The 27,226-nt window shown below is 49.9% G+C and overlaps 2 protein-coding genes across 5 annotated transcripts; one reads left to right on the top strand and one right to left on the bottom strand.

Moving 5' to 3' along the window:
- Positions 1-5,642: 5,642 nt before the first annotated feature.
- On the bottom strand, positions 5,643-10,044 carry MARVELD1 (MARVEL domain containing 1; the record flags this gene model as incomplete). Of its 2 annotated transcripts, XM_082674011.1 has the most annotated exons (3): positions 5,643-6,222; positions 7,978-8,264; positions 8,925-10,044. In XM_082674011.1, the coding sequence occupies one exon, from the start codon at positions 10,042-10,044 to the stop codon at positions 9,523-9,525; it is 522 nt and encodes a 173-aa protein (XP_082530137.1). In that variant the 3' UTR covers positions 5,643-6,222; positions 7,978-8,264; positions 8,925-9,522. The 2 variants fall into 2 exon arrangements, with proteins under 2 accessions (XP_082530137.1, XP_082530136.1); XM_082674010.1 differs by having other exon boundaries at positions 7,978-10,044.
- Positions 10,045-17,552: 7,508 nt separating this feature from the next.
- Positions 17,553-26,221, top strand: AVPI1 (arginine vasopressin induced 1). Of its 3 annotated transcripts, none has more exons than XM_082674013.1 (3): positions 17,553-17,805; positions 24,141-24,428; positions 25,630-26,221. In XM_082674013.1, the coding sequence occupies exons 2-3, from the start codon at positions 24,142-24,144 to the stop codon at positions 25,787-25,789; spliced, it is 447 nt and encodes a 148-aa protein (XP_082530139.1). In that variant the 5' UTR covers positions 17,553-17,805; position 24,141; the 3' UTR covers positions 25,790-26,221. The 3 variants fall into 3 exon arrangements, with proteins under 3 accessions (XP_082530139.1, XP_082530138.1, XP_082530140.1); XM_082674012.1 differs by lacking the exon at positions 17,553-17,805 and adding an exon at positions 17,814-18,037; XM_082674014.1 differs by lacking the exon at positions 17,553-17,805 and adding an exon at positions 18,062-18,155.
- Positions 26,222-27,226: the final 1,005 nt, after the last annotated feature.

The following is a 27,226-nucleotide window of genomic DNA, read 5'->3' as shown; positions in this document are numbered from 1 at the left end:
ACAAAAAGACAAATACTGTATGATTACACTTATATGAGGTATCTAGAGCAGTGAAATTCCTAGAGACAGAAAGTACTGGATAGTGGTTGTCAGGGGCTAGAGGGAGGGGGAATGGAGATTGATTATTTAATGAGTACAGACTTTCAGTTTTGCAAGATGAGAAGAGTTCTGAAGATGGTTGCCCAACAGCGTGAACATATTTAATACCAACGAACTGTACATTTAAAAAATGGTTAAGGGGGCTTCCCTGGTGGCGCACTGGTTGAGAATCCGCCTGCTAACGCAGGGGACACGGGTTCGAGCCCTAGTCTGGGAAGATCCCACATGCCGTGGAGCAACTAGGCCCGTGAGCCACAACTACTGAGCCTACGCGTCTGGAGCCTGTGCTCCCCAACAAGAGAGGCCGCGACAGTGAGAGCCCGTGCACAGCGATGAAGAGTGGCCCCCGCTTGCCACAACTAGAGAAAGCCCTCGCACAGAAACGGAGACCCAACACAGCCAAAAATAAATAAATAAAAACAAATGTGGGGTTTAAAAAAAAAAAGGTTAAGATGGGGACTCCCCTGGTGGTGCAGTGGTTAAGAATCTGCCCGCCAATGCAGGGGACACAGGTTTGATCCCTGGTCCAGGAAGATCCCACATGCCGTGGAGAAATAAATCCCATGCGCCACAACAACTGAGCCTGCACTCTAGAGCCTGCAAGCCACAACTACTGAGCCCACGAGCCACAACTACCGAAGCCCATGCACCTAGAGCCCGTGCTCCACAAGAAAAGCCACCGCAATGAGAAGCCAGTGCACCACAACGGAGAGTAAGCTCTGATCGCCGCAACTAGAGAAAGCCTGTGTGCAGCAACAAAGACCCAACGCAGCCTAAATAAATAAACTTATTTTTTTTTAAATGGTTAAGATGGTAAATTTTGTTATGTGTATTTTGCCACAATTTTTAAAAATTTTAAACAGAGGAATGATGGATAAAGAAAGTGTGATATATCCAGTCAGTAGAATACTAATATTTATCATTAAAAGGAACGTATTGATACATGCTACAACATAGATGAACCTTGAAAACATTATGCCATGTAGACACAAAAGGCCACATATTGTATGATTCCATTTACACTAAGTGTCCAGCGCAGGCGAGTCCATACAGACAGAAGGTAGATTGATTTAGTGGCTGCCAGGGACTGGCGGGAAGAAGGAATTGGGAGTGACTAATAGGTACAGCGTTTCTTTTTCGGCTGATGGAAATGTTCTGGAATTGGATAGTGGTGATAGTTGCACAACTTTGTGAATATACTAAAACCACTGAATTGTACACTCTAAAATGGAGAATTTCTGCGTGAAATTTTATCTTACAGGAACTGTTTCAATTCTTTTAAATGAATGAATAAATGAAAGAAACATTTGACTGATATGTATTTTTAGATTCTCTTTAATATTTGGGTTTACTCTAGTATTTAAACTTAATATTTGGGTATATTTTTTGATTAATAACTCACTGCCATTGCTCTGAAAAGTGTTCAATAAATAACATCTTTATGTTCTTGTACCTGGGAAAGAAGCCCTCATGAGTAATGAGTTTTCCAGCTGTGACACAGTGAGTTGTTGGACAAACACAGCACAGAAATGAATGTCTGCTGTTATACTCTTACTCAACAGCTCTTGGCAGCCATGAAAACAACCATTCATCAAACACGGGGCAAAAAAAGTCTCGAAGAGCAAGGCAATGAAAACCTCAGCAATAAAACCTGTGGCCTCCCAGCAAAGAAGCAGTTAACTGTCCACCCAAAAGTCCTTTTCCCTCTTCCAGGGTGTAGAGTTGTATAGCCGGGCAGCTGTTGCCCCACCATGGACTACACCTTCCAGCCTCCTTGGATATAGATTATTCGGTCATGTGACTCCCCAAAAGTGAGTGATGAGAGTCACTTCTAGTCCAAGGCATTTAAATGTCGGAAATCTACTCCTCCCGCTTTTCTCCCAAATGCCAGCTCAAAGCAGAGGGGATAGCGGGGCCACAAAGTGGGAGGAGCCTAAGTCCCTGAATCATCACATCCTGGAAACCTCCCACTGACCTGGAATATCCACAATGGACAACTATGTGAGGCAGAAATAGATTTGTATGTGAACAACAAATAGACTTTTGTTATATTAAGCCACTGAGATGTTGAGGTGTGTTTGTTACAGCAGCTAAACACCAATATTCATTCATTCCACCACATAACTACTTATTATGTGCCTTTCATGGGAATATAGAGAAGAATAGCCTGGAATTCTTCCCTCAAAAAGTTCTCATTCTAAATTGGAGAATTAGATGAGAGAATTAATGGGAGAGACAACTTGAATAAAAATGCCACGAATGGAAAGGCAGTAGGTGAGCCACAAAAAACCCTGTATAGACCAATTACCATTAACGAAACTGAGAGAATTAACCAAAAAACTTCCTAAAAGGGAGTTCCCTTGTGGCCTAGTGGTTAGGACTCCAGGCTTTCACTTCCATGGCCCCGGTTCAACCCCTCATCGGGGAACTGAGATCCCACAAGCCGCACAGCTTGGCTAAAAACAAATAAATAAAACAAAAAAAGCTTCCTAAAAGGCATCAGGACCAGGTTATTTTGTAGACAATTTTATTAAACCCATCAGTAAAATGATATGGTTAAACTATTCCAGAGAACAGAACAAGATGGAAAACTTTCCAATTTATTCTGAGTCCAGAATTACCATCCATGATACAAATGTCAGGCAAGAGCACACACACAAATAAACAAATTTCATCTGGAACATAGGTAATAGAAATAGCAAAAGAGGGCTTCCCTGGTGGCGCAGTGCTTGAGAGTCCGCCTGCCGATGCAGGGGACACGGGTTCATGCCCCAGTCCGGGAAGATCCCACATGCTGTGGAGCGGCTGGGCCCGTGAGCCATGGCTGCTGAGCCTGTGCTCCGCAACGGGAGGGGTCACAACAGTGAGAGGCCTCGCGTACCGCAAAAAAAAAAAAAAAAAAATCCACCTGCCAATGCAGGGGACAAGGGTTCGATCCCTGGTCCGGGAAGATTCCACATGCCGTGGAGAGACTAAGCCCGTGCGCCACAACTAACAACTACTGAAGCCCACATGCCTAAAGCCTGTGCTCAAACAAGAGAACAAGAGAAGCCGCCGCAGTGAGAAGCTCGCGCACCGCAACGAAGAGAAGAGTAGTCCCTGCTCTCTGCAACTAGAGAAAGCCCACGAGCAGCAGCAAAGACCCAACGCAGCCAAAAATAAATAAATTACATAAATTAAAAAAAAAGAATAAAATAAAATAAAAATTCCCACTGTGGTAGTGGAACTCTTTCTCCAAAAAAATAATAAAATTAAATTAAAAGGACTAGAGCTATATTATTATATTATAGAACATTAGAAAGTGTTTAGAACTATATTATTGCTAAATTTTTTTTTTATTATTATTGCTAAATTTTAAAAGCAAGTTGTAGAAGAGCCTGAATGTATATGTGTGTATTTGGGTGAGCATCCAGATATTTCGTTAGTTATAAAAATTAAGGAAGGGCTTCCCTGGTGGCGCAGTGGTTAAGAGTCCTGCTGATGCAAGGGACACGGGTTCATGCCCCGGTCCGGGAAGATCCCACGTGCCGCGGAGCGGCTGGGCCCGTGAGCCATGGCCGCTGAGCCTGCGCGTCCGGAGCCTGTGCTCCGCAACGGGAGGGGCCACAGCAGTGAGAGGCCCGCGTACCGCAAAAAAAAAAAAAAAAAAAAAAATTAAGGAAGAAGGCTTAATAGTGAACAATGGCTTATTGCTCAGGTGTGAGGTTAGGATGATCGAATGACTTCTCTTTTTACTTTGTACACTTCTGTACAGGTAAAAAAATTTAATGGGTATATATTACTATTTTATTCTACAAATAACAATTGTAACAAACAAAAACAATAAAAATATAAATAGTGCTAACGAGACCTTTCTCCCATATCCCTGCCCTTTCCTTTTTATGCCTGAAAAGGAATTCTTAATTCTCCTTCCTCACCATTGACCATCCCACTCCCATCCTAGAAAAGCAGGAAAAGTAATAGATAGAAATGAACAAACCCCTGGGATTCCCCAGACCCAAATGGGCTCAGTTATGTCCCCAAGGAGCAGTGTCTTATTTCAAAGTGCCCCCAGCATTAAACAGGAAATGTCAGATTAGACCATTCCTGAACACCTGGTCTCTAGGAGGGAAAACCAAACTCCACCTCTACCTCAGAGCCTGCCCAGAGGCCCACAGGGCTTAGCAACTGGCTGCTGAGGATAGTAAGAGAACATCTACTTTCCAGGTCCAGTCCTGCCACTTGCCAGCTATGTGACCATGGATAAGGCCTTCTCCTCTCTGGGGCTCTATTTCTTCTATTGAATGGGGGTGACAATGCCAACCTCTAAGACTGGTGACAAGATCAAATAAGGTAATGCAACATTTTCAATTGCAAATATTCCACCGAGCTAAAGTAGAGCAGGTGGCTTACCAGCCTTTGCATAAAGGCCACTTTTTATTTCGTGTGATATTCATTAATTGACACAGAGGGAAGAGGGGAGAAAGGGAGGATCTTGGGCAGCTGGTGGCATTCTCCTCCAACCTGGAAATGCAAACCATGAAGAGGAGGATGAGAGAGAGAGAGAGAGAGTTTGTGCTGTATTTTGTTTGTTTGGTTTTGGTTTTTTTTGCGGTACGCGGGCCTCTCACTGTTGTGGCCTCTCCCGTTGCGAAGCACAGGCTCCGGACGCGCAGGCTCAGTGGCCATGGCTCACGGGCCCAGCCGCTCCGCGGCATGTGGGATCCTCCCGGACCGGGGCACGAACCCGTGTCCCCTGCATCGGCAGGAGGACTCTTAACCACTGCGCCACCAGGGAAGCCCTGTGCTGTATTTTGAGGAGGGTGCTTTGAAGAGAGTGGGTGTGGAGCACACACAGCATCAGATCCCTGCCTGGAGCTGTTCTAGGGGTGCTTTGAGATCTGCCAGCAGAACTCTATGTCCCGGCTGTGGACATCAGGCCCAGGTCACAGGAGGGAGGAGCCGACAAGAAGCCTGTTAACTGCCCTCCAGCCCTTTCCAGGGTACCTTAGTCAGCAGGCTGAGGCTGGAAGGCAGAGAGGGGGGACCAGATTGGGTGTGTCTAGAAGGCAACACCAGAACAATGATCTGCAGGAAAGAACCAGAGCCTGGGCTCCAGGAGACCCCACTCTGGCCCTAGTCAGCTCTGTGACATTAAGCGAGTTGCCACTCCACCCTGGGGTTCATCTCCCCTTCTGTAATATGATGGGCTTGGACCAGAACAGGACCCTCTGGTTCCGTGACCATAGTCATTCTGTGCCTGCCTATCAGGCAGTGGAACTTCCCAAACAGAGGGCCCATTGAGAGCAGGGGTGGGAGCTTCTGGAATTCCCTTCAGCCTCAGTCAGGGACAGACACAGGGAGTTCTCTTCCTGATTCCTGTGCCCTGCCCTAACTGTACTGGAAATCTATGACCTCATTTTTCTTTCCCTCCCGGAAAGAAGGGGAAGCCGGAGAGGCAGACAAATGTGGCAAAATGAGAAGATGGAGGGAGGCTAGGGGATCTGACACAGAGTGTTACTGCAGGGGGCAGGAGAGAAGACACATACACCCAGATCAGACAAACAAACTTTATTCAGAAAAGCATATTAGTAATCACCACTAAACTACCGAATGAAGCACATCGGTCCCCTCTTCTCCCTACCCTCCCTCACCCTCCCACGCACACCCTCTCTTTGGCCTTTGTAGAATACTGGAGAAATCCTCTCCTGGGCCCACAAGTGGTCCCAGACTTTTGGGCTGGGGGCAGCCCACAGCAGTGTCAGGTTGGATCGAGTCCTGGAGTCCAGAGAGGGAGGCCAAGGAGACTGCCTCCAGTATCCAAAAGTTCCGGGCCAGCTCAGGTAGTCATTCCCATGGCACAGGGCCCCGAGGGGAAGGAGAGGATGGGTGTGGGAGCTGTCTTCATGTCCTTCTCACATGTGGAGAAGCCGTGGGCGGCCAAGTGGGAAGGCACATCTAGACGAGCCAGTGAGCTCTGGAATGTTTCAGGCACATGTGGCTGTATAAGGTACCATGAAGGCCAAGGATACGTCTGCTCCTGAGTAAGGTCAGCTAACCACAGACAAAGCACTATGGGCTGCGGGCTAAGAAGAGGTCCTCAAAGGGCTGGATCTGAGCTGAGGATGCAGCTTATGTGATGATCTAAAAAAGAGAAAAGAACACATGCTGGAACTCAAAAGCCATTGTTTAGGGTTCAGGGGTGCACGGCAACTGAGCCAGGTATCTTCCAGGTATCTGGAAGCTTGTGCCCAAGTCATAACGCAAGCAGAATAGGAATTTCTCTACGTCAAGGCAAAATGAACCTTCACCATCTTGGCTCTTCCACCGAATGATGTGGAAAGGGAGCTGCTGGGCAAAGATTATTCCCTCTCCCCACCTCCTTATATGGCCAGTGAAAACACTGAAACTCTCTGCTGGCCCAGGGAAGGGGCCCTGGGAGAGGTCAGAATGACTGGCTCTGGGAGTCTCCATGGCCTCAGCAACATGGAAATCTGCAACAGAAGAACCAAAGTTGCTGGGCTTCCAAGACACCTCCAGTATCCCAGCAAAGGTCACCCCCAGGTTCTGGCTGGCACCAGCAGTGGGCACTGAGGAAACAGGTACCCTGCCTGGAGCATGGCAGCAGGACCCCAGCCTAACTGAGATGCTGAAGGGCTCAGTGTTCTGGGATTTCCCGGAGGACAGAAAACAATAGCAACAACAATAACACAAATAACCACAATTTTAATGGTCACAGAGTTTCAGTTTTGCAAGATGAAAAAGTTCTGGAGATGGACGGTGCTGATCACTGCACAGCAATGTGAATGGATTTAATGCCACTGAACTGTACGCTTTAAAGACAGTTTCGATGGTCAATTGTATGTTATGAATATTTTACCACAATTAAAAAAAATTTTTTTTTCCAAAGATAACCATGGGGATTCCCCGGCGGTCCAGCGGTTAGGACTCCGCGCTTTCACTGCCGAGGGTGCAGGTTCGATCCCTGCTCTGGGAACTAAGATCCCACAAGCCACGTGGTGTGGCCAAAAATATTAAAATAAATAAATAAATAAAGATAACCATGTTAACAGCATCTAACATGTATTGACCCCCTACTGTATACAGCACAGCCTGGTTCTGAAGAGGTCAGACTGCCAGAGTTCAAATCCGAACTCACCAGCTGGGAGACTCTAGGTAAGTCACTTAACCTCTCTGTGACTCATTTTCCTCATACAGAATATGGAAATAATACTAGAACCCAGCTCAGTAGGGTTGTTGAGAGAATGAAATGAATATATAAGTGCTTTGAGCAGTGCCGGGCACAAAGATGTAAAGATGGTGACTATGTAAAACTCACAAAAGCACTCCACAACCCCACCCAGATCTTCACCACTGCAACAGAGAAACCTAAGACTTTTCTTCCTAAACTCTACAAACACGCTCACAAAAAAGCATTCTGGCTTCCCCTATTCTAGTTTCTAATCCAGAGAGAGTTGAACTTTTTCAAAGAGCAGACCTTTGAAGGACTTAGCAAAAAGGTTGAATTGTTGTCATAACCCTTTGGACATTGTGGTTATTACTGTCACCCCTTCAACTTGCTCCTGAATAAAAACACTTTAACTTTTTTTTTTTTTTTGCGGTACGTGGGCCTCTCACTGTTGTGGCCTCTCCCGTTGCGGAGCACAGGCTCCGGACGTGCAGGCTCAGCGGCCATGGCTCACGGGCCCAGCCGCTCCGCGGCATGTGGGATCCTCTCGGACCGGGGCACGAACCCGTGTCCCCTGCATCGGCAGGCGGACTCCCAAACACTGCGCCACCAGGGAAGCCCAAATCCTTTATCTTTTAGAAAAGGAGCGGGCTCTGGGTTTTTTTATTCAAAGGCCTATGAGCTCGCCAGAAAGCCAAGAGGCATCTTACCTTACCAAGGCTGGGCCAGCTGTTCATCCCAGATCCCGAGTTTTCTTCTCTGTTTGGTGTGACCCACCCCTGCCAGTTGCTTATGGTCAATGCCAGCATCTCTTACAGGTGATGTTCCTTTTGACTGGGAAACCAGGAAACCATCTGGACAACTTTGGCTTCATTCCCCAAACAATGTAAAGGAATGTTCAATCCACAGTTTCCCCAGGCTCTCGCTGGCCTGGCACGGCCGGCTATCTTCTCTTTAATGGAGCGGGTGTGGGGCCTCCCTCTGCTATAGAAATTCCCTGGGAAAGAGAAGGAGTGCCCCTTGTCTTCAAACAGACCACAGCCAATGGGTCGGGACCCTTGGTGATAAATGAGAGCCAGGGCGACGCACGGCTGCTTGGAACCTTAGGTGGAGAAAGCTGGTCCAGGTCCAGAGGCAGTTAACACTGTAAACTAAGTTACTTGGGCTTCTTTTAGAACAGGACTTCTCAAAGCCTTTCATATGCTAATGAGCACTGTGAATCTTCAAGAAGGGGAGAAAGCACCTTAGACAAACTCTTTGGGCCTTGAAACCCTCTATTAGAGGGTAGCTCCAGAGTCCGGATTCCTGGGAACAACCAATGCTTTAAAGTAAACAACGCTAGACTGAGAGTCCAAAGACCAGGTTCTAATCTTTTTCTGGCTGTTCGCAAGAGCAAGCTCTGAGTCTCCATCTGCAAAAAGAAAGGGGTGGGGCTCGCCTAGCATTCCTTGACGTTGGTGTGGTATCCCTAATGCAAAAAAGATATTGGGAGGTGGGGACGGAACAGAAACCTGTGAGAGGAAGGCTGGGAAGGCGAGGCCAGGGAAGCTAGTGGGCGTTAGGAACTGGCCTCCGTGAACCGCGAGGACGAAGACAGAACAGGAGGAGAAAGAAGACTCCAAAGGTGCAAGGGTACAGCCCCCTTATCCACCCTCACCTTTGCATATGGGCCCCAGCGCAAGACATCAAAGCACCGAGGGATGGCCCGGAAGGACTGCGCAGGATGCCCGCACAATCCCAAACTAAAACCACACCCGTCGCTCATCCCAGGACCAGTGGAGGCCCGTCCCCAGCTCCGCCCGCGGCGTCATGCCTGCCTTTTTCAGCACTCGGGGCTGGAAGAGGGGCCAAGGCAAGGGGGTGCTCTTCCGAACGCGGAGCGAGAGGGAGGGGGCAGTGGCGCCGCCAGTAGACTGGTTCCAATTTGGGAGCCTCCCCCGGATCTACGCGGCGCCTGTCCACGTCTCGCTCTCGGCCGGGAAGGGGATGAGGAACCGCGAGGCTTCGCCTCGGGGCGGCCCGACTGAAAGAGTGCGTCCGCCCCTCGGATGCGGCTCTGCCTTGGTCCCAGGAGACGGCGCAGCTGTCCGGACTCTGGACTGCGGCGAAGCCGTCGGACGGGAACTGCGATCCGGGCGCCGGGGCGCGGGCGGCGGCAGGAACGCAGGGCGAGGCGAGGGGAGGGAGCCGGGGCGCACGGACGCGGGGCGGTGGCGGCAGGAAGGACGCGTCCCCCGCCCCGCGGCGCAGCGACCTCACGCCACCTCCTGCTCGCCCTGGTAGTGGCGGCAGCAGCCGTAGAGCGCTGAGAGCAGGTAGAGGCCGAGGCAGAGGCCGCCGCAGACGGCGGCCGCCAGGAAGGCGTGGTAGGCGCAGGACATCTGGTAATCCTTGAGGTTGCAGTAGCTGTGGCTCTGCGTCTGGCTGATCATGATGCCCATCGCGGCGCCGTAGAGCGCGGCCGCCAGCAGGTCGTGTGCCACGTTGACCACCAGCCAGCGCGAGCCCAGCACGGGCACCAGCTCGTGCTTGCCCAGCAGCGTGAGGAAGTAGAGGCCCAGGGTCAGCAGCCAGAAGAGCACGGACACGAAGAGCGCGAAGTGCACCGGGCCCTGGTACCTGCTTGTGGCGATGGTGATCCAGAAGGCGGCGCCGGCCAACAGCTGCAGCAGCCGCAGCACGCCCAGCGGGCCGCGCAGAAAGGCCCGCTGCAGGCTCACCGCGCCGCGGGCCGCCCGCGCCTGGGGCGGCGGCTGGCGCGGGGGCGGCGGGAGCATGGCCCCCGGGCGCGGTGGCGGCGGCGGCGGCGCCCCGAGCAGCGGAATGGCGACGTCTGGCTCGCGGAGGTGGCCCGGCCGACGTGCCCCTGAGCCCGCCGCGGCCTCCGCGCTCCCCTCCGAGTCCTCCTCTCTTCCTCTCCCCTTCTCCCCACTCTACCTCCCCTCTCTCTCCTCCTCTCTCTCCTCCCCTCTCTCCTCCCCGCAGCCCTCCTCTCTTTCTCCGTTTCTCTCTCTCTCCACCCCTCCTGTCCGCCCTCTCCCTTCCTCTCCTCCTTCTCCACCCCCACTCGCTCCTCCGGGCTTCCTGCCTTCTCTCTTTGGGCCTCGCCCACCACCCTGGTGCCCCCCTTCCCGTCGGCGCCAAACTCCCAGCTCGGATTCCTTCCTCCTTGGAGCAGGGCGGAGGGCACCCCAGCTGGCCGTGGGTCTTCCGCTCCGTCCGACTGGGCCGAGTTTGCCACAACTGCTCACCCTGCCTGCCCTGGCTCCCTGGCTCCGGTCCAGCCTCGAAGCTGAGAGTCGTCTTCTGGAGGTGGAGCGTCCCCTCAGTGTTAGGCTGGGCCTTTTTCTTTCTTCTCCCTCCTGTCCTAATAGTTCACTGGGGCCTCCCGGCCCTTCCTTGGCGCTGGAGGAGAGCAGTGCCAGGCTTAAGCTGCCATCTCTTCTCACCTGGACATCCGAATATCATATCCTGCCAGTGCCCACCCCAAACTTATTCTGTCCAAAGCTGGGCTCAGACTTTGTCTCAGCCATCCGAGTTCTCATGTCAGTGAAAGGGACCATCACCTGCTCCAGGCCGCACTGCCCCTCCCGTGCCACAAAGCAAAGTCCTATTAGTCCAATCTCTTTTTTCCAACCTTCTTTGCCATCGAGCATATTAAAAATAGGCTTCCCGGCATGACCAGGACACAAACCCAGCTCTAAGAGACAGCAAAGCCCAACAATGCTTTACATTACTGCTATTACTGCGATTTGCAGGAATTCTCATTTAAGCCTCAAAGAACCCCCGAGATACATACAATTATTTTCCTCATCTTGTGGAGGAGAAAAACGGAACCTACAGAGGTTAAGACCATGAAACTGGTAACTGCTGCTGGTCTCTCTTCCCTCCCCTTCTGATCCAACTTTTGTGCACTGTGGCATCTTTCTAAAACACAGACCTGGTTGTATATACACTGCTTCCCCTACTGACCACAGAATAGGGTTCTATCTCTTCTATGGGGATGTTTCACAATCTGGCCCCAACCGACTTCCAATTTCCTGGTTTTCCACTTCCTTTTCTTACCCATGCTTGCACCCAGCATGCCAACCCCACCAAACCTCTTAAGGTTCCCAAAGAGTCTCAGAATGCCCTTCATTCCCAGACCCCATTTGTCTGGCAAATTCCTACTTATCCTTCAATGCCCAGTTTAAATATTCCCCCCCTTGGTTTAGCCTCCCAGGCTGTTGATTGCTGGCTCTTCTAGGCCCCCCTTGGATGTTCCCTCTGTAGTAGCTGAGTCAGCTACATCATAACCATTGGTTATCAAGTCTTATCCATCTTTTCCTGTGCCTGGCACGTAAGAGACTCAGTAAATGTCTGTGGAGTGGAAGACTGGGTGGCTGCAGGAACAGCAGTGGAAGTGAGAGGACCCCTCTTGTCCTGGGGACTGTACATGCATCAGACCCCCAGCTTATCCTACCCCACAGAGCTCGTTTCTCGTCTCTTGGTAATGGGATGAGGCAGCTGGCCCCTGGCTCCCCTTGAGGGAGAAAAACTACGTGGCTTCTCAGGGAGCTAATGCCTCCCACTGCCAACTCAGCCCCACCTACGGGTACCTGAATGCATATTTTAAGTGAACAAATGGTGGTGTATACCACCCGCATTTTTTGGTAAGACAGCATGGCATAAAGGCTCAGGGTGTAAACCCTGGAGACAGACTGCCTGGCTACTTCTCACTGCTTTACCACTCCCTGGTGCTGGGACCTGGGGGGGTCTGTACCTCAGTTTCCTCATCTGTGAAATCTTTTCATTCAGCAAATAGATATTAAGAACCTAGTAAGTGCTAAGCACCATCTGAGGGGCTAGGGATACATAATATATATGTGATTATTATGAACTGAATGCTTACTATACACTTTATATAAAGTGAGCACTTTATTGTTCTACCTAATCCTTATACCAGCTCTTTAAAATAACTGGTATTAACTCTGATTCACTGATGGGGAAACCAAGGCTTAGAGAGGTAAGGAAGTGGACCATGCTCACAGAGCTGATGAGTGACAGTTTAAATAGCAGCCTGGGTGTGGCTGACTCCAGGTCCACATTCAATATGCTTTTATATACTTTCACATATTTAATTCTCAGCTACTGCCACAGGGACCCAGAAAGGTTACATGACTTGCCCAAAGAAACACAGCTACTAAGTGTCAGTGTGGGGACTCAAACCTAGGTCTTCCGATCCCAGTTTCAGGGCTGTTCCTTCAGCAACCCTGAGCAACCCCTGGAGAGACATCCTCAATGTCTTCAGGGTGCCAGTCTCGAGTGTGGTTGGAGCTAGGCTGTGCAGCTGGGCACTGAATCTGGTGCTGCACTGATGACAGAGAATTATGACAACCACACGAACTGCCTCTGTAAGTGGGGGACCTAAGCCAACAAACATTTAGAGGCAGACAAGAGAATCCTTCCCTCTTCTAAAAAGGCATCTGGGGCTTCCCTGGTGGCACAGTGGTTAAGAATCTGCCTGCCAACACAGGGGACACGGGTTCGAGCCCTGATCTGGGAAGATCCCACATGCCATGAGCAACTAAGCCTGTGCGCCACAACTACTGAGCCTGCGCTCTAGAGCCCACGAGTCACAACTACTGAGCCCATGCACCACAACTACTGAAGCCCGCACGCCTAGAGCCCGTGCTCTGCAGCAAAAGAAGCCACCGCAATGAGAAGCCCACACACCTCAACAAAGGGTAGCCCCCGCTTGCCGCAACTAGAGAAAGCCCGTGCAGCAACGAAAGCCCAACGCAGCCAAAAATAAATAAAAACTAAAGAATAAATAAATAATTAAAAAGGCATCAGGAGAGTTGGGGTGGGGCGCCACCTGGTGGACACAAACTTTTGGCTTCACAAGGTAAATCCTACTCCTTATAAGGAAGCGCCTTTGGCGGCTTTCAGGAGATATTTTTAGCCTCTGGAATCTTGAAGACATTCCAAAAGACGGTCCACAGACTCTGCAAAAGCATAACCATGCACAAAGATCTTGATACCTCCAACTCAACAAGTATGGTCTAAACACCTGCTGGATGCAAACAATCTGGGTGTGGAGTGCAGGAATGAAGAGGACCAATGCTTGCCCTCAAAGTGTTTGCACTCTGCTGGTAGGGGAGGGACAGATGTGGACACAAATGGACACAAAAAAGAGGCATGGATGAGAATTATAAGGAAAATACAAAAGGGAAAGAGTATCGTGATGGGAGGGCTGAGGAAAGATTCAAAAACAAGTGTCATTTGAGGATGGATAGAGTTTTGACAAGCAGAGGTGGGGGATAGGTGTCTTGGACGAGGCAGCCTCCCATCAGGCAGGTCCTGAGCATCCCTGGATGCTATCACTGAGTATGCCAAGAATGCAAGGCCATGACAGCTCTTTCCACAACCTTTTCTCAGTGTTGTGTTTGCAGCCAGCAACTTTGAGGGATGAGGGAACATCTTCTCCCAGACACAGAGCAGACTCACTTATTGCTTACGATAAAAGTGGTGAGGTAGGAGGGGACTGTGGTGGGTTTTCCAAGCTCAGAGCTCCGCAGCTGTGACGCAAACCCGCTGCATGTGTAACATCCACCTGGGTCCCTCTGTAGTGCCCCCGTGAAACTTGAGAACAAGGGAAAGATGTGTAACAATGGTGCTAATGCTGCTTGCTGTGCCAACAGCGGTCAATCCTTTGTCTCTGACTCAGGAATCCTGTGTCTTCTGCCAGCATTTATGAAACGACAGCAGGCTAGCTTTTTAGCTTATAAATGGGGTAAATCCCAGCCCCTGACAGGTGTTCTAGGCAGAGGGAACAGTGTGAGCAAAAACGGGGCTAGCTTGTCTAGGGAACAAGTAGTGACACTAGATAGATACTGTGAGCCCCAATGCAATGACATTCGATATGCCCAGAGGGGGAGGCAACCCGTAATAAGGAGGAAGGTGTAGCCCACTCTGAGATCCCACGATCAGCTCTTACTGTTCACAGTCAGATTCTATTCTGTTCTCAGTCTCTGGGCTACTGTAAACATACTGTATATATAGACTCAACTCACAGTGGTTTAACACCTTTTATGTCCCAAGCCCTGAGCTGGCACTTGACCCAAATCATTAATTGTGGCACGCAGGCTCAGTAGTTGTGGCGCACTTAGTTGCTCGGTGGCAATGTGTAATCTTCCCGGACCAGAGCTCGAACCCGTGTCCTCTGCATTGGCAGGCGGATTCTTAACCACTGTGCCACCAGGGAAGCCCCTGAACGGTGTATTTTTTTTAATGTTTCTATAATGCACCATTTGCCTGTAGGACTTTGTTGTTTTCAGCCTGTTCAGTTTGTAAGTTCACAGAAGAGGGTTGTTGTAAGTTGCTTTTTGTAACGTCCTAAGCAGAAGGATGCTTTTTAAAAAGTCTAGAATGATCAGGTCATTTATCAAGAAAAACAGAGTTGACTCAAGAGTCCCACTGTTGCTTGTCAAGTGAGTGTGGAAATTCTCTCTGTTCTCCCCAGAACAGAACATTCAGCAACAACAAACCCATGGGAACAAGTCTCAGCCCCACTGGGGGATCATTTGTGACTGTCCAGCTGCTTGAACAATTCCTGCAGCATAGAGAGGGAAGGAGTCGAATGCTGCTTTAGTGCCTGTAGCAAGGTTTATATTATGCACTGTGCCTATAGCACCTTACTTCATTCTCACAGCAACGCTCAGAGGTGGGTATGATTATTCCCATTTTATAGATGAGAAAATAGAGAAGCAGAGAGGTTAAGTTATTTGCCTAAGGTTAAACAGCTAGAACCCCTTTCCTAGACTCTACTCCCCTAAAAACTAGCACCTTGCTGAGCCATATTGGAACCTAAGGCGAAAGGAAAAATGTGTGCCCCTATGTGCACTTATCAAAACATCCTTCCATATTTTGAACCAAATGGAAAAAGTGGATAAAATCTCTACGATCAAAAAACACAACCATATATAAAGCCCTGTGTTGCCCAATCTGTTCGCACAATATTGTCAACACTCACAAAGCCAATTGGCAGGAGACACAATGGCGGCCTTCCTGGGAACCGCGGGCTGATTGGAAATGACTGTTCCCATTGCAAAATGATAGTGTCATAAAACAAACAACAGCCTGTCTTTATGTTAAATGTCAATACTTTGTTCATCATGGATATTTTGCATTATTTTGATTTTTAAAGATATTACATTAAAATATTTATCCTAATTATGGAGTTTTTTGTTGCCCCCTCAAATATTGCACCCAAGGAGTGTTCCCCTTGCTTCACCTTAATCTGATCCCTGGTAAAGCCAGGTCTTGGCCTGAATTACCCCAGGGCTCCATTCCCCAGGGTAGGCCTTCACTAAACAGGGCCCTGTTGGGGAGTGAATCCCAGATCCTCCACTCTTGCATGGCCTCACGGAAGTGCCTCATCTTCTCATCAGAAATATTGAATCACAAAGCTGTAGCAATAGAAATGGTTCCATTCTGTGGTAAGCACACAATGGTCACATGCCTGCAAAGATGTCTGGAGGCACCAGATATTCTCTACCCAGCCTTAGTCACATCTGACCCAGAAGCCACAAGTCCCCAATTCCTACACTGATATGCTCAGCAGAGCTCATGGCATCAGAATTCTTAGCCTCTCCAAGCACTGATATGCCAAGAGTTTGGCTTTCCTGTTGTGGGGAATGGAGTAGAAGGAGTTCCTAGTTCAGAAGCCCAGATTCCTGGTTTAACTGCCTGCACAGTACTCTCCTTAGCCAAGCAGTTGGATGAAAGGCTTTGCAGCAATACTTTCTATTGGAGATGAACATTGCTGATTTCTTCTTTCTTTTCAATATTTCCACAGGGCTTCAGGAAAGCAAAGAGAAGCCACTGTTAAAACCCTTTAAGCTACAATAAAGCACTTGCTGATAACTGTTTTTGTGCAGGACACAGAGAGGAATTAGAGACCGTGGGATGAGGAAGAACAGCTCCCAAACATACCCTCCACCTTGCCAAAAGGGACCCACAATCCCAGTGTGCTGGCTGTTACTCTTCCCCCCTGGGAACTTTTACAGAAGAGAACTCAAATGACTACAAAGGTCAGCTTTGAAGTGAAAAAGAAGTCAGGGAGACTCAGCTGCCTATTCCCAGGTGCCCTTTGTGACCATTTTTGACCCAGTGCACAAACAACTCATCTTCCAACGAAGCAAACAAGCACTATCAAGGGCCTACTGGACACCCGGCATCCACTCCTGTCCCCCTACGTTTCAAGCTGCAACCAAAGTGAATTTCTAAAAACACAAATTTGTCATGAGGATGAAATGAGCTACTATTTGTAAAGTGCTCACTGGCATTACTGGCACATAGTAAGTGCTATAACGAATCTATTAAATAAACACATACAATGCTATTCCCCTCAGAGGACCAAATGGAAACTTCTTCACTACCTGCCTCTGCCTTCTGCTTCCCCACCTCTCTCTCCCTTGCTAACCTTACTCCAGGCCTCATTTCAAGTCCTCCTGAGTCAAGCTGCCTCCTGGCCTTAGCATGTGGCTTTCTCTCTGCCCAGACCCATTCCTCTGCATTTGATTAATTTCAACTCCTCCTTCACAACTCAACTGAAATGTTACTTCTGCCTTCTAGGACCTCCCCGAGGGAGCTTAGGTTCCTTCATGTTTATCATAATTGTAATCACAACTAAATGTTTTAAGTTTTTAAATGTCTGCCTCCCTTACTAAGCTGTAAATTCCCCCAGGGCAAGGCTTATTAAAGGTGTCTCCAGTTCGCTGCTGGTCAAGGAACTCGGACAGGGTGAGTCCCTAATGGACCATTGTCGAAGGAATGAATGAAACCTTTTTAATAGTGTCTCATTAGGAGGTTGGCCCGAGATTGCACAGCTGATTCAAGATTCGAACCCAAGACATTCTGGCTTTGAAACCAAAGGTCTTACCACCGCACTGACTGTCCCTTCCTCTCCCGCAAAGCTGCAGCCAGAAGACAAGTGGTCTGGGAGTTGAGTTTAAGGAGCTGCAAGTCTATTTATTTGCAGAGGGCCACATGCTGCAAGGAACTCGGCGCCGCGCGCAAAGGCCTCGGGCCCAGGGGAGGGGGGCATCCGTCACGTGTAACCAGCGCGGCCAGCCGTCGCCGCACCCCGGGGCAGGAATGCGGCCCCGCCCCCGCTCCCGAGCCAGCAAAACCGCGCTCTTCCTGAGGACTGACGTCAATGAAGGGGGCACCTCCGCGCGCTGAGCGAGGGCCGCCTGGGGCGGAGGGAAAGGGCCCGGGAGGACACGCCCCTCTCTGCTGCTCCGCCGCTGATTGGACCTGGGGCTTCTTCGCACTCGGATTTCGAGGCCTTGGGAGAGAAGGGGGCTAGGCGGGACACGCCCCTCACCCCTCTGCCGCCGCCGATTGGCTCACGGAGTCTCCGCGTTCGATTTTGGAAGGCTCGCGGGGCGCTCACACCAAAGCTCGGCAAAGGATTGGCTGTTCCCGAGCCAGGGAGCGCTTTCTCTGGGGCACGGCGGCTGTGACCGAGGTGGCCCGCCTCAGGCGGCCAGGTACGTAGGTTCGGCAGCCTGGCTTGAGCTGCGGTGGAAGCGAGTGGGCGGGCCGTCAGAGCAGGGTTGTCGCCGGGACCCGAATTCCCAGGCCCACTTAGAGCCCGTCGTTGTGCGAAGCGGCCACGTCTGAGCCCGGGGGCGGACCCGTGCTGGGGATATCGCCGTGTGACCTCGACCGGGATACCCCCTCCCAAGGTCTTGTCCTGTTGATGAGCGCCGTCCGGTCCCTGTAAGCACCGTCGAGGCAGGAAGCCCGCCCTTTCGAAAGCCGTGCAAGGGGTTGGGGTGGGTGCATCTTAGCTGACCCCATCCCGATTTGAGGTCTGTCGGCTCTGCCCTTCAGCGTGGTGAGTAATCGCTCTAACTCCCCGCGGGGCGGTGGAGTGTCGAGGGCACAGAGGCTGGCTTGGGAGACCTGACTTTCGATCCCTGCGCCTTCCAAAACCCGCAGAAGCAGATAGGCCGTTTCAGAGCCTCCTGGGTCCTTCTTCCCCCAGAAGACCTCGTCAGCCATCCGGCAGGAACAAAAATAGCAGTGGTTGAGAGCGTGCCCACGATCCCAGCCTCGTCACCTACCACCTGTGTGACTTTGGGAAGTTACTTAACCTTTGTGGGCACAGCTTTCTCATCTGTAAAATGGGTGTAACAATAATAGTGCCTCCTCATAGGGGTGTTGTGAGGATTAAAGATATTACTCCTCAGAAAGTGCTGTTCTGCACTTGACAGGGAGCAAGATGCCTCAGTGGCAGCGATGATTTAAAAGTCCACAGATGAATCCATCTCCCTTTACTCTCTTCTCCCAAGAGTGAAGGTCCCTTTTGAGGGAGTTTCATGACAGTAGTGAGGATGAAAATGGCAATGATTCTATAGTCCCTGGTGGTTAAACAGCCTCTCTCCTTTGCATCATTCATTCACGATGTAATGTACTGGCATAGATGCTTTGGCATATTTTATCTCCCTATCCCCTAAGGGTTATTTATTCTCACCATTTTGATGATGTGCAAATTGAGGCAGGGGAAAACCGAGGCCTGCCAAGGTACCCAGTTATCAGAGGCAGAGCCAGAATTCAGGGTTCTTGAACTCTTGAAAAGAGTTATTCCTAGATCTAGCAGGAGTTTACTTCCAGGTCATATCTGAGACTTGATCTGGGGGAAGGGTCCATTTCCTTTCTTTACCTCCTGGGACACAGAATTGGAGACCAGCCTGTGTCCAGTTCTCTCCTGGTTGAGCTAGGCCCACAAGGCCATTTGGACTGAGCCTCCTGCTTGAAAGAGCCACTGATTTTGGCTGCTGTCCAGTGGCATGTCGGTGCAGGGAAGCAGGCCAAGACCACAGGTGTTGATTTGGGCCTTGGGCCAGAGCCTCCAGTTCTTTTTCTAAAGAGGCCCTTGGCCTCTGATTACAGATTATTACCATCACCAGCATTATCTAAGGGGGAGAGCGAGGGCCCAGTTGCTGCCCAGGTCATACAAGTGTGTTGTGCCTGTCATAGTTGCCTGTACCTCCCTGAGACTACAGAGAGAATGGCTGTCTGAACTGAGCTTCATACGTTACAAAGAACATTCAGTTGGGCACCATATTTATGTACTGCAAATTCAGTGCATGGCAAGTCACCTTTTAAATATATTTCTTTGTAAGAGCCCTGCAGTTCATTTATTGCCTGTTTCAAAACAAGTTGAACTTCATTTTCAACATTTGATATTTACTTTGGGAGTTCGTTTCTAAGCTAGTTTGGATCAAATTGAAGTATTTCACAATTAGTCTTTACACATTTGCTCACAGACCCATACCTATTTTTTATGTCAGCTCTGAAATGAAAGATCCATTTATAATCTTTTAATAGATCCGTGGTTTCACTTCCCAGTTTAAAAAACTGCCATTGTTCAAGTACACACGGACTTCCCTGGATTCAGGTCTTGTCCAGGAAATTCGTGGGAAAGTAACACATTGAATAAGACAGGAAATTTTTTTCTGATAATAAAAGTGTTCTCATTCAGTTTTCTCAAAGTTTACCAGATAGTCCTACGTGAAATCCACTGATGTTTATTCCCAGCCTCACTCTGCTGTCTGAATCCCAGAGTGGGAGGCAGAGCCAGGAGTGAGGGGCCTCAAAATCTGGAGGTGCCAAGGCCTCTCGAGATTCATGGAGGCTGTGGTTGAGGCTGAAGGCTCAGACTCTCCCAGATGGTTCCTTGTTGGTGTGTTTGTAACTCACTGTAACTCTATAACTGGCCGCTGGAGTCTAGAGGCAGGAGGCAGGGCCTTGCAGGGCCTTGCAGCCCTGGCAGAGGTGGCTGGACCATCTGGGAGGTCAGGCTCCGAGCCACATCCTCCCTGAGGCAGCCGCTGCTACTTGATCCCATTGCCATTCTCTCTGAAGGGAGGGTGAGATTGCCTGAGTCTAAGAAAAGAACTGTCACCCCTTCTCCCACCACCAAGATCAGTCTGCTCGTCTGCTCCAGGCTTGGCCATAGCGAGCCTAGGTCACTAGAATGCTTTAGAGCAGTGAGTTCTCTGTCTTCTACCAGACCCTAACCCCACAGCCCACAGCAGCACAGCAGGGTCTGGCCTCCAGGGAAGACTGAGGAGGGCAGAAAAGGGAAGCTACTGGTGGGGAAGTTCCCTGGCACTTAATGAGCCAGACCTGTCCACACATGTTGCTCCTGGGCCCTGGCAGACAAGCAAACCCATCTCTGCTTCCCTACGGACCTAGCCTTGTCATGGAATCATTGACTCAACACCAGCACACATCCTTGGAGACCACAAGCATCAATCTGTTCTTTCAGATGTAAGAGGGAAACAGGCCCACAGAGGCCATGTGAAGTGCCTGAGGCCTTTCAGCCCGTGAGTGGCAGAACTAGGGCTCGAACCTAGTCCTCTGACTCATCAGCCAGTGCTCTGTGCACTGGGCCGGGTTGCAGTTCCAGATTTCTTTTGTGGAGGCTGGGGATCTTCCTCTTCAGAGTGCCACAAGTTCATGGCTTCAAGGCTGGGGCAGCCTGTCACCTGGTAAAGAGCTCTGGTGCTAGTGAAGATTAAAATAAATTCCACAACCCCACTCCTGCCTGGTATGTGGGACATTCACTGTTCTTCCCTTTCCACTGGCAAGTTTACCCCCTTTGTGAATTAGATTAGAATAGTGAAACAGTCCTCACAGAAATGATGGGAAGAACTGTGCTTTGAGCTGCCTGACTGTGAGGGCAACTTGGTGGTTTAAAAGCTCGGGCTGCAGTCATTAAAATGAGGTTCTGGCCTCCGCTGATCCAAAGATATGTATTTCAGCTACTCTTTAGTCCCCTTTGAATGGCAATGAGGATAACAGTGCCTGATTCCTAAGAACTGTTTTGAGGATGAAATGATATCACGCATGTCGCTGATTCGGAATAAACACCCCATAGTTAGCTTTAATTTCTCTTTATCAGCCTGAAAGTGTCACTTGGTGACTGTTGTTGTCTGGTCACAGTATATTGATATCATCCAGCACTGGGGGTTTAATTACCACGCATATTAGGTCTTAACTGGATTCTCATAACTGTGCCTATGGAGAGGCAGATTTTTTTTTTTTTTTGCAGTACGCGGGCCTCTCACTGCTGTGGCCGAGGTGGATTTTAAAATTCCCATTTTCCAGATAACAAGTACATTTTTTTTAACTTTTTTTTTTTGGCCACGCCACACAGCATGCGAGATCTTAGTTCCCTGACCAGGGATCGAACCCGCGGCCCCTGCAGTGGAAGCGCAGAGTCTTAACCGCTGGACCACCAGGGAAGTCCCCCAAAAAGCACAATTTTTATGAAGTTAATTTATCTGACAGCCTTCTGAAGGTTTATTTTAGTTATTAAATCTTTTCAAGAGAGTGGGATTCTTATGATAGAAGGCCTAGAAACTGGAACAGGGTGAGTGTGGAAATTACTGGAAGGAGGATGGCTACTGGGATGAGGAGGAGGGATGGCCAGGGCAAGGAGGGGGACAGTCATATCTGAGGAGTCTGAATGAGAAGGAGAGATGACTCAAATTCTCAAGAGCATAAAAAGCAGGTGAGGGCTTCCCTGGTGGCGCAGTGGTTGAGAGTCCGCCTGCCGATGCAGGGGACACGGGTTCGTGCCCCGGTCCGGGAGGATCCCACATGCCGCAGAGCGGCTGGGCCCGTGAGCCATGGCCGCTGAGCCTGCGCGTCCGGAGCCTGTGCTCCGCAACGGGAGAGGCCGCAGCAGTGAGAGGCCCGCTTACAGCAAAAAAAAAAAAAAAAAAAGCAGGTGAGAGTGAGGGTTACTTCGGCAGGTGGGCTGAAGATGGATAGGAAACTGCTGATGCTCTTATTTATATGATTCTGTTTTTTTTTTAATAAATTTATTTTATTTATTTATTTTTTGGCTGTGCTGGGTCTTTGTTGCTGCACGTGGGCTTTCTCTAGTTGCAGAGAGCCGGGGCTGCTCTTCGTTGCGGTGCGCGGGCTTCTCATTGCGGTGGCTTCTCTTGTTGTGCAACACAGGCTCTAGGCACGTGGGCTTCAGTAGTTGTGGCTCACAGGTTTAGTTGCTCCGCGGCATGTGGGATCTTCCCGGACCAGGGCTTGAACACGTGTCCTTTGCATTGGCAAGCTTAGCCACTGCGCCACCAGGGAAGTCCCTGATTCTGTTCTTTTGCACTTTTTACAGTGAGCATGTACATTTTTAATTTAAATATATTTTAAATTTGATTTCCCCCTTTGTAAGCCAGTTGCTGTTTGATAGGTATCTCTATAGCTGGCTGTGGAATGAGGTCTGACTTAGCAACCAGGCCTTCCTTGTTAGGCCCAGGACTGTGAAGGGTGAAGGGAGCACAGGCAGGCCTTCAGCTGGCTCAGGCCAGGCTGCTCAGAGGAAAAGGAGGGTCTACATTACACCCCTGACCCAAGTAAAAAAGTCAAGGAGGCCAGGAAGAGGGGCATTTGCATTTATTTAGCTCCCATTGGGGACCTGATACCACACTAGACCCATTTAATCCTCACAGTAATCCTGAGAATTGATTATTAGCCCCATTTTACAGTTAAGCAAACAGGCTCAGAGAGGTTGAGTAACTTGCCTAAGGTCACAGCCAGGAAGGTGGCAGAGCTGGGATTCAAACTCAATTCTGTGTAATGCCAAAGTCCTTGGTCTCCTGGTCTCCAGTCTATTTTCCAATGCCATAGCTTTTTCAGGCTGTAGTGAAGATAAGGATAAGGTGGGTGAGCCTCTTATCCCTTTATCATTCAAAAACTATCTAGAACTGAGGTAATTCGATTTTCATTTCTTGCATGTGAGGAGGCAGGGGCATTGACCAGAGCCTAACTTTTATTGAACTTAGTATCGATTTCTGCCTCTGCCCTGATAGGATATTCTAACTCTGTAACCCCTTCTTCTGCCCCTACCTTTGCCTCTGTGGTCCTCTGGACTGTGGTTAGATATGATTGGTCTATTTCATACTGTGTTTACTAAATTATATGGACTAGGTTCATCCCCAGGGTCTTGAAAATAGAAAATGGGATGACCCTTCTCAATGTTGTAGATGGAAAAGCAAATGAGTGGTCTTAATGCTTTATATGTCTTCACTCAGTCCTCACAGGAGCTCTACGAAGTAGGTACTAGTATGGCTAAGTTCCACAGGAAGCAGATGAGGTGTGGAGGGTCACCCAGCCAGTAAGTGGTGCAGGCGGCCAGAAGCCGGATTCCCACCCGGGGAGCCCAGGTCCACAGCCCCTCTCCTACTTCTGTGCCACGAAGCTTAGGTCTCAGCATCAGAGTATTCTGGATTGTTCTTCAGTTTCCTCATCTGTGACATGAGGAGGTTAAAAAGTACCTTCCTCATAGGGCTGTTGTGTTCACATTTCAACGATGTTATGTGAATACAGCTCTTACAGTGAAGCGTGATACATAAGTGCTTAACACGTTTCAGCTGCCGCTGCTACGGGCGTTATCACTAGGACCTGGGGTCTGCGTGGACTCCACAGCCAGACAGACTTGGGTTCTACTTCTGGCTCTGCACTTACACATGGCTTTGTGCCTGCAAGAAAGTCATTTAACATCTGGGGTGCGCTTCTTCATCTGTAAAGTGGAGATAAACAATCCTCACCTTCTGTGACCCTTAATACATACGTCAGGCACATAAGCACTTTATAGTATAGTTTGACTGTCATCATCATTATTATTTCCCCAAGGTGCTCTGGGAAATTAGAGTGATTTTAAGTCAAGACTTCCTCCACTTCGGCTCCTGGAGAATAGAAACACCAGAAGCCCTTGCGTTAGTCAGGACCCCAGGGCTTGGGAAGGGCCTGCTGAGCTGCTGACCTCCCTCCCTGTTCCTTCCTCGGCACCCAGGATGGGTACTCCCGCCTCTGTGGTGAGCGAGCCGCCCCCTGGGCAGGCCCCGACAGAAGCCCGGGGCCGCAAGCAGGCCTCGGCCAACATCTTCCAGGACGCTGAGCTGCTGCAGATCCAGGGCCTGTTTCACCGCAGCGGGGACCAGCTGGCCGAGGAACGAGCGCAGGTCGTCTGGGAGTGTGCAGGGGACCACCATGTGGCGGAGGCCTTGAAGAGGCTGCGCAGGAAGAGGCCCCCTCGGCAGAAGCCCCTGGGCCCCTCGCTACACCACTGCAGCCGGCTCAGGTAGGCCCCTGGGGCTGGAGGGCCGCGGGGAGGAGAGCACTAACACGCCCACTGTACCCTTTCCTGGCTCTGGGGCCTGGAGCTGCTCACCTGGCCTCACCTCTAAGTACCTACCACTGGGGTTGTTGTGAGGTCTACACAGCGCTTACTTACCATGTGGTTGACACTTAGAGGTTGCTCTTACTACTGGAATCATCTATGACCCTAACCCTACTCCCATGGGAACGGGTGCCTGGGTCCTCTCAGTGCCACCTCATTTCGCAGTGATTCTCCACCAGGTGCGAGGGACTATGGTCTGGAAGAAAAAACAATCCTGTTTACCTATTGCTGAACAGGTAACATTCAAAAGTAAGCCTGGTGAAAACCTTGGCTGTGGGATTACTAAGAAAATAGCATAAGAGAGTACTGTAGAGACATCAAGGGTTAAAAACGGTTGAGAAACTTTACCTTAAACTTTCCCTAGTCCTCCACCTCTTTGCTTATTAGGTCACTGCCAGCTCAGGAACAGCAAGCCCCAAGAGATCAAGTTGAACCACATGGCCTAACCAATCACTATGGGTTACACGCTGGGCCCACAGTCAGAATATCAGATCCGAGCAGGCCTTCTGAGATCATCAGGTCCAGGGGCAGCAAATCAGCTTCATTGCTCGTATTAGTTCCAATTGATTAGTAATCCCTACTGAAATCATCTTGAGATGGATACTTGCCCTCTGGTCTTGTATCAGGACAGATTAATGATGTCTGCCATGAGTACAGGATGAGGAAGACGGAGAAATGCTGAGTGTCTCACCCCCTGATCTAGCCCCACTCTCTTTACAGAAGAGCAGTCTGAAAGCTTTGCCTTGTCATGCAGCTCTTTGGCCAGAGATGAGACCAGAGCCCTGGTCTCATTTGGCCCTGAACAATGTTTGTTTTGTTTTTTAATATTTATTTATTTGGCTACGTCAGGTCTTAGTTGCAGCATGTGGGATCTTTTAGTTGTGGCATGCGGGACCTTTAGTTGCGGCATGTGGGATCTAGTTCCCCGACCAGGGATCGAACCCAGACCCCCTACATTGGGAGTGTGGAGTCTTAGCCACTGGACCACCAGGGAAGTCCCCCTGAACAATGTGTTTTAATAGTTCACCATGACCAAAATCTCTTCAGTCCCTGTACTGTCCTTCCTATTGATGTTGGCTTAAAACACACTTGTTCCCTGCAGAATCACAGAGCCCCGCGCTCCACCGGCCGACCCACAGAGCAGTGCCACGGAGATGGCTTCCAGCGGGCAGTATCTGAACTCCAGGAGGACCAATGCCAGGATCCGCCGGAACTGGAGGAAGCCAGGTCCCCCAGGCTACCTTCATCAGATCAGACACTGATCCGGGGAAAGGGCTGGGAACAGCTCTATCTTCCCCAGGATTCATAGGGACTTTTGCCAAAGGGTCTGGGGAAGCGAAGAAGGAAGAGAGCTGAGGCAGACAGCCCCACTGCTGCCACTGGCCTGCTCGAGTCAGAACACGCCCGGAGGCTTCCACTAAGCTGTTATATGGGACCCATTCCTCACCAGATTGAGGAGAAACAGTGACCGTTCCTGCCTCAGCCCTTCTCAGTTTAACACTATACCTGGGCTGCATGATATTCCCCTGGGAGTCAAGGACAGGCACTCAGACTCAGCATCTCATCACTCCTGCTACCGACCCTCCTACTACTACCGTAACCCGTGGTCCAGCAGCTTGTCCCACACCCCTGCCCCTTCAGGCCAGCACAAGGAAACCATAGTTTAAGTGGCAAAATAAAACCATTCGCATCAAGAGCTTTGTGAGTCTGTCACAGAAGGGGAAGATCCAGAATGGACACTCTGGAGCTGGGGGTGAGGCACTGGGCTCGCTGCAGGAAGGGAAGGAAGGAGAAAATAGGGCTGGCCTCCTTTACCAGAGGCTGTCAGACTGGGAGGCGAGATGGAAGCCTCTCCACAGGCAGTCCTGGTCCAAGACGAGGAGAGAGGGTTCTTGGCCCCTAGCCAGCTCTGGAAGGGGAGACTATTACAGTCAGCCCCGCATAGTGGGCCGTGACCCTAGGCCGGATGAGTCTGCCGTCAGTGTAGTGGGCACCAGCTCCTCAGCTGGCTTCTGCATCCCTGTGGAGCAGCCATCCTGAGGCAGCTCGACAGCTGCACCAATCATGCCTTTTGCATTACTGAGGTTTCCTGTAGACTGAAAACCCTTGAGGTGAGGATTTTTGACTACTATTCTAACTTTGGCTCAAAAGAAGCCTACTGTATGTTCATTAGCATTCAGCTCCCGTCACACCCATCCTATCTGCTTGGTTATCCGTCACTTAAAGGAGCCAGAGTTCAAATTGCTCCAAGTGGGCAGTGATGCACACACAGAGCAGAGCTGCCCTCTTATGGCCAAAAAGAGAAGCCAGTCCACATTCCTTACCCCAAACCTTTGAGAGAGATGATTTTGTAATTTAGAATTTTTTTGGCTTTTAGAAAGGAGTTATTGCAAAAACTGTATAATCCCTATTGGGGGAGCATCTCATAACAGAACACTAATATTTCTGCAACAAATATTCACAGTAAAAGGGATACATGATTACAAATAGCTTTGCATCTGTGTAGGTGCAAGTCAGGTGTTGGTGTCAAAGGAGTTATGAAAATATTTTGGGAAATGAGGACCTGTACCTTCCTCTGCTAGAGGAAAAGAGACTCAGGAGCCATATCTCAGTAACTCCATGGCAACACAGGGTTCTTTGTCCTTAAAATTGCATCCTACCTTGTCTTCCTTCCACAAAAGAAAACTAGACAAAAAAGG

This window comes from Grampus griseus (genome assembly GCF_964374135.1).
Source record: "Grampus griseus genome assembly, chromosome: 16".
Lineage (NCBI taxonomy): Eukaryota > Metazoa > Chordata > Mammalia > Artiodactyla > Delphinidae > Grampus > Grampus griseus.
Note: the sequence above shows the minus strand (reverse complement) of the source record. Positions and strands in the feature narration are given on the sequence as shown.

What these genes read in the sequence shown, in the direction of transcription:
- AVPI1 (XM_082674012.1), top strand. Translation starts at nt 18,018, where the DNA reads ATGAGCGCCGTCCGGTCCCT. An exon ending in ATGAGCGCCGTCCGGTCCCT is followed by an intron (nt 18,038 to 24,140) that starts GTAAGCACCGTC and finishes CTCGGCACCCAG; the next exon opens with GATGGGTACTCCCGCCTCTG. An exon ending in CACCACTGCAGCCGGCTCAG is followed by an intron (nt 24,429 to 25,629) that starts GTAGGCCCCTGG and finishes TGTTCCCTGCAG; the next exon opens with AATCACAGAGCCCCGCGCTC.